At 61.0% G+C, this 5,527-nt stretch overlaps 1 protein-coding gene across 1 annotated transcript in view; it reads right to left on the reverse strand.

The window, feature by feature from the left end:
• Positions 1 to 5,221: 5,221 nt before the first annotated feature.
• Positions 5,222 to 5,527, reverse strand: part of ATP9B (ATPase phospholipid transporting 9B (putative)) — a 285,800-nt gene continuing 285,494 nt past the window's right edge. Inside the window, exon 29 of the mRNA XM_007953302.1 lies at positions 5,222 to 5,358. Within this exon, the coding sequence (XP_007951493.1) occupies positions 5,222 to 5,358 (137 nt within the window). The remainder of the gene's footprint in view (positions 5,359 to 5,527) is intronic.

Genomic DNA, 5,527 nt, shown 5'->3' on the forward strand with positions numbered 1-5,527 from the left:
CTGCTGGCTCCACCACAGTTAATAGTGAGGCCTGCTACCCCCACCACGGTCAACACGCAGCCTGCTGGCTCCACCACAGTTAATAGTGAGGCCCAGCGGCTCCACCACGGTCAACACGCAGCCTGCTGGCTCCACCACAGTCAACAGTGAGGCCTGCTACCCCCACCACGGTCAACACGCAGCCTGCTTGCTTCACCACGGTCAACACGCAGCCTGCTGGCTCCACTGTGATCAGCATGAGGCCAAGCAGCTCCACCATGGTCGACTGGAGTGTCATCACAGCAGGAGGGGCAGGGACACCATAGGAGAGGCCATGGCCCACCTGCCACTGCACTGGGCAGATGAGGGGCATGTCCGTTTTCCCTGAGGGCCCTGCAGTGCAGCAGCATGGTTACAGCTTTGGGCGGGTGGGGTGGGGAAGGGGCTACAACTCTGCCCTTGAGAACAAAGAGAAAGGGAGGACAACTACAGTCATTCCTTAGGGACGTCCCAGTTAGATGCCCGATTGAAATGTACTGGCTCAAACCCTTCTTGCGACTCAAGTTAATTTTCTGTGCAGAAACCTGACTTCAGCGCAGGGTATTTCAGCAGAAGTGTCCTGTCTGGAGTTGTTGTTGTTTGCCGTCGAGTCGGCCCCAACTCATAGCGACCCCTCCTTGGGTTTCTGAGGCAGTATCACTACGGAAGTAGGATTGCCCAACCTTCTTTCCAAGGAGTGGCTGGTGGGTTGGAACCGCCAGCCTTCTGGTGAGCAGTCAAGTTCCTTAGGCACTATGCTACCAGAGCTCCTGTCTGGAGTTACTACTCGCTAAAGCACTTGTCCGATGATTTCCTGTACTCACCAACAGCGTGGGGGATCTGCCGCCCCCTCCCCACCCTGCTGTGGCCAGGTCTGGACCATAAGCCTCACAGACATGGCACCTGTGTGTAATATTGCCACCTTAGGAAGGGCCTGGCATCTGCAGGCCTGCGTGCAGGGTCCATGGCTGACATGTGGCAGCACAGAAGCTTCTGGAAAGAATTGTGCTGCTCTCTCCTAAGGGGCAGTGCATGCTAACCCCCCTCCAGAGGGTCCGAGAACAGGGCCTCTTTTCTGATGTTTTCAAAGACTTGGCGGCAGGACTGTGTGATGCCTGCAGAACTGTGGACAACGGTTTCACACCTGTGAGGTTGGCCCTGGCCCAGGTGGTGCCGGCCGGGCCGTTCTCTTTCAGAGTGTTGCCAGCGTATGGTGTATACACACATGCTGTCTGTCATGGACCCAGGCATTATGACGTCCCTGCGTCCCCACGGTGGCTGCCCTGTCTGCTGGCCTGCTGCTGGGTCCCATGACCTCAGTGCAGTGTGAGGACAGGCTGACGGGCTGAGCAGTGGCCGAGGAATGCTCCAGGACAGTCAGGAAATGGGACAGTGGTGCTGAGGTCTCGTCCGGTCCTGAAATTTCGTACTCTGTGACTTCTGGAAGATTCTACAGATGGTAATGAATGTTTAGGGCCCAACCGATCCGTACACAGAGCCTAATCCTTCCAGGGCCACAGTGCTTCCTCTCGACCAATGTCCCTGAAGCCAGAGGCCACTGGAGGCGGACTGGGCCCATCTGGGAGGGGTCCAGACTTGGCCCCGCAGCCACAAACAGGGTGGGACAACAGTGGTCACGGGTAGAGGGCTGGGGCCCAGAAGCAGTGGTCGGTGAGTGCTGGCCCGCCTGTCCCACGGGGCTCCCTGAGGGGCGCAGGGGTCCCTTCCTGCTGTAAGCAGCTGCAGTGTACGCCCTATGAGCAGGGGACACATGGCTGCCATTCCTTTGAACACGTCCGAGGAAGGGCGGAGTCTTTGCAATGGGCAGGCTGGGCATCGCCAGGGGACCACACAGCTCAGGATCAGCTGCTGGCACCCCTCGGGGGGCTGCTCGCTCCTGGGACGGGGGTGACTGTCAGCTGCCACCGGCGCTGCTATGTCCAGCAGAAAGCCGCGGTCCTGTGTGTGACCCGAGTGGTGGCTGCTTCAGCTATCCGTCTCCATCAGGCTTCCGCCGCCGCTCCAGGAGACGGCAGGGGCTGGAGGCTGCCCAGGTGGAGCTGGGCTCCATTTCTTAGTGTCTCGCTCCCCCTTCTGGACCCTTCTGGACTTGCACTGGCTCCTGCCCTGGGTGGGAACAGGTGGCTGGCAAGACTGCTGGGCCCTGCGGGTGCCCCTCCTCACAGGCCAGGCCACCTGACTCCAGGGTCTTCCCCCCTCGGGTCTGAGTTCAAACAGGGGCCTGACGAGCTCTGGGGAAATGCTTTCCACCCCATGTGCCTCAGTTTCCCCACTCCACGTAGGGCACCGCCACCTAGAGCTGTGTTCCACTCGCCCGAGCCCCCGTCCTGTTCAAGTTCTGCCTGGGGCGCCCCCCGACCTTGGAGGACTGTGACACAGAGGACCCGCGAGGGAGCCTAGGCTGCATCCTCGGGCGACAGGCGTGCTCCTCAGAGTGGGGGCTTCGTGGGAGGGGGAGCAGGAGGGGCTGTCCCCTGGGCAGGATAGGGACATGGGGAGGGCCCAAGGGGACTGGGCAGGAGGATGCCGCCAGTGAGTGGTATGCCCTGAGGACTCATGGCCCTCACTGTGTCATGCGACCCCTACGGCCCCAGCTGTCCTCGAGGGATCCCACGCTGAGGGAACCGGGGGTAGCTTCTCATCCAGTAAGCAGGGGAGGGGGGCTGTGGCATATGGCTGAGGGCTGTCAGGAAGGGGATAAGCAAGCAGTCATCTGAGGGGTGGGTTCGCACCATCGCAGGTCCTAGTGGAACCCAGAGTCGCGGCTGGAGAATGCCTGGGATGGACATACCGTGGGACCCGTCACTGCACATTTGCTCAGAGCCTGGAGGGACATGGCCAGCACAGAGGGACAAGGAAGGGAAATGTCTGGGGTGACGGGCCCCTGAGGGCTGCATCCAGGGAGCCTCTGGGGGGCATCCTCGGTGGGTGAGGGAGGCCGAGAGCTGGGTGAACACCCTTTGGTTCCCCTGGGCTGGGGTGCCCCTTTCCAGGTGGGAGAGGGGTGGGTTCATGGGCCAGGTCAGCTCTGAGGCACCCTGGTCTCCGGAGTCCGTGTGCAGTTGGGACCCCAGCCTTTCAGGCCAGTCCTGAGGACAAAACTCAAAGGCCACCCCAGAGTGCAGAGGCGAAAGGCCAAGTTCAAGGGCACTAAGGATGGGATGCACCCCCAACTACCATGGCGGCTCAGCAGGAAGGCGGGGCTGCTCCCAGGACTCGCCACCCTCCCAAGGCAGGACAGGGCCCTGGCGCCCTCTGCTGGGCCCCTCAGAGCGCTGTGTGAGGGGAACGGAGAGGGGCCGTTCTCGTCACGGGGCCTACTGGCCCGGGGCTGTCTGGGGTCGTTTCGGGGGAGCAGCCCCACTGCACTGGCAGCCCCAGCCCTGATTCTGCTCTAGGAATTCTGTCGGTCTCTGGAATAGTTTCTAGGTTAGAAGGGCCCTGGGCGAAGGGAAGCGGTGAGGAGGGGCCCTGGGAGTGACCTCTCGTCCAGAAGTGAGGCGGCGTCACTGATGACAGAGGCTCTGGGCATCGCCCACAAGGACCCCTCTATACCTGGTTGGGGTGACGAGCAACCCAGTGCCTGGGGGTCCCTCGGGCTGTGGATGCCAGGCGGATCCTGGCATCCTGGGACCCGCCTTCTGGAGGACCTCCTTCCAGGGACCCTGGTGGGAGCCCAGCTCGGGGCTCAGAGGCACCAGCAAGCTGTGTGTGCTTCTCTGGGGCGAGTGTGACTGCAGCCCCATACTGTGCTCAGCTGACCAGGGTCACCGTTGGCATCTCGGCCGCACCGCTGTGTCCCTCGCCTAGTGCCTGGGATTGTGAGGGGCTGGCATCACAGGTGGGTGGTTTGTGCAAAGGCTGGCAATGACCCCGCTGTGCGTGGCCCCACCTCTGCCTTGTGTCCCTCACACGCTCCAGCCACCGACTGAGGCCCGGCTGGCCTGACCCCAGCAGGGCCTCTGTCCCTCTCTCACAGCCATGCTCTGAAAAGGGACAGACGTGGCCCCAAGTGACCTAAGCCCAGGGAGGGAATCAGCCATGTTAACATGACACAGTGACATCTGGTGGCGAGTCTGAGGATCTCCTGCAAGGGGAAGGTGGCTCTTTGAGAGGTGACCCAGAGGCCTTGGTGCAGCTGACAGGGGAAAGGGGACCGAGACAGAAGGTGGGAAGGTGTGGAGGGAGTGGCTGAGGCCGGCTGACCACACAGCCATGGACATTCCTGCCTTGTCACTGCCCATCTGGTCCTCCCCGGGAACTTGGGTAGGAGGGGTGCCCTGGGTTCTGGGGGGACACACCCATGGGCCACTTGGCAGCAGGGCATGGCTGGGCTGCTCTGCAAGCATGAAGGGGCCTGGGCCCCACATCATCTCCCCAAGCACTCGACTCAAAGACCTCCCAGGGCCGTCCCTCGGGGCTGCACCTCAGACGTGGATATGGGGCACAGCATGGTCCTGGAGGGAACCTTGGTGATCAAACACTCTGCCTCACAGAAGCCACGCCACCACGTCCTGTCGTCTCACATTAACTGAGCGGACAAGAAGGCAGGTGTGGCATTTTGGGGGACTGTGTCCCAGGGCAGCAGATGAACACAGGTGTTCGCACTCGGTGTGATGGCCATCAACTGTCACAGACAGGGCACGATGCCCCGACAGCAACACTGCTGTGAAGATGGCAGATGTTAGCAGCTGCAGTGGGATTACGTACAAAGTACTAGTGCGACCCGGGGGCTGGCTCTCTCCTAACAGCTCACAGCTGGGAGATTCCACGACCACACAGGAGCCCAGCACGACCATCAGTGGCTGATGAAGAGGGTGCACAGAGGGGGGATGGGGCTCTGGATTTTATTGAAGGATAGATGGCGTTCCACGTGACAACCTCCGAGCCAGGATGTGAACATCAGAAACAGCAGAAGAGATGTTTTCAGAGCAGGCAGATCTTGGCAGGAATAGAGACACAACTATGGCTCGTGTCAACAGAAACTGAAGCTGGTATACGGAAAGTACATTTTGGAAAACAATAAAACACTAAGAGAACAAAAGGCAGGGCGCGTGGTGGCCTGCGTGGCGCGGGTCGCCCTGAAGTGAGGCGTGGACAGGGTTTCTTGCCCAGGTGTCCCTCACACCTCTCAGCCACTGGGCGGAAGGTGCTGGGAGCAGCCCCGCCGTCAGTGTGGCCCTCAGGAGCTGAGCTTGGAGTAGCTGGGAGGAGAAAGTTTCCGCTTCAGATACTTCAGAACGTAGAGTGGCAGACAGCTGACCCCCGTGATGGCTGACACTTTCCACAGGAAGGTCACGGTCGTGATGAAGGCAACATCTGCAGGGGAGAAACACAGGTGTTGGCTCGCAGGCAGGGGCGGCCTCCCGCCACAGGGCAACAGCCCGACCCCTCGGCCAACGCCAAGGCGAGGTCCTCCTGCTGCAGGACTGCTTACCTGCACACCAGGTGGGACTGACATCACTAGACCCTGCTCAATGCAGAAATA

The sequence above is a fragment of the Orycteropus afer genome, unplaced genomic scaffold (genome assembly GCF_000298275.1).
Source record: "Orycteropus afer afer isolate SDZICR_OR568_19922 unplaced genomic scaffold, OryAfe1.0 scaffold00385, whole genome shotgun sequence".
NCBI classification, from domain to species: domain Eukaryota; kingdom Metazoa; phylum Chordata; class Mammalia; order Tubulidentata; family Orycteropodidae; genus Orycteropus; species Orycteropus afer.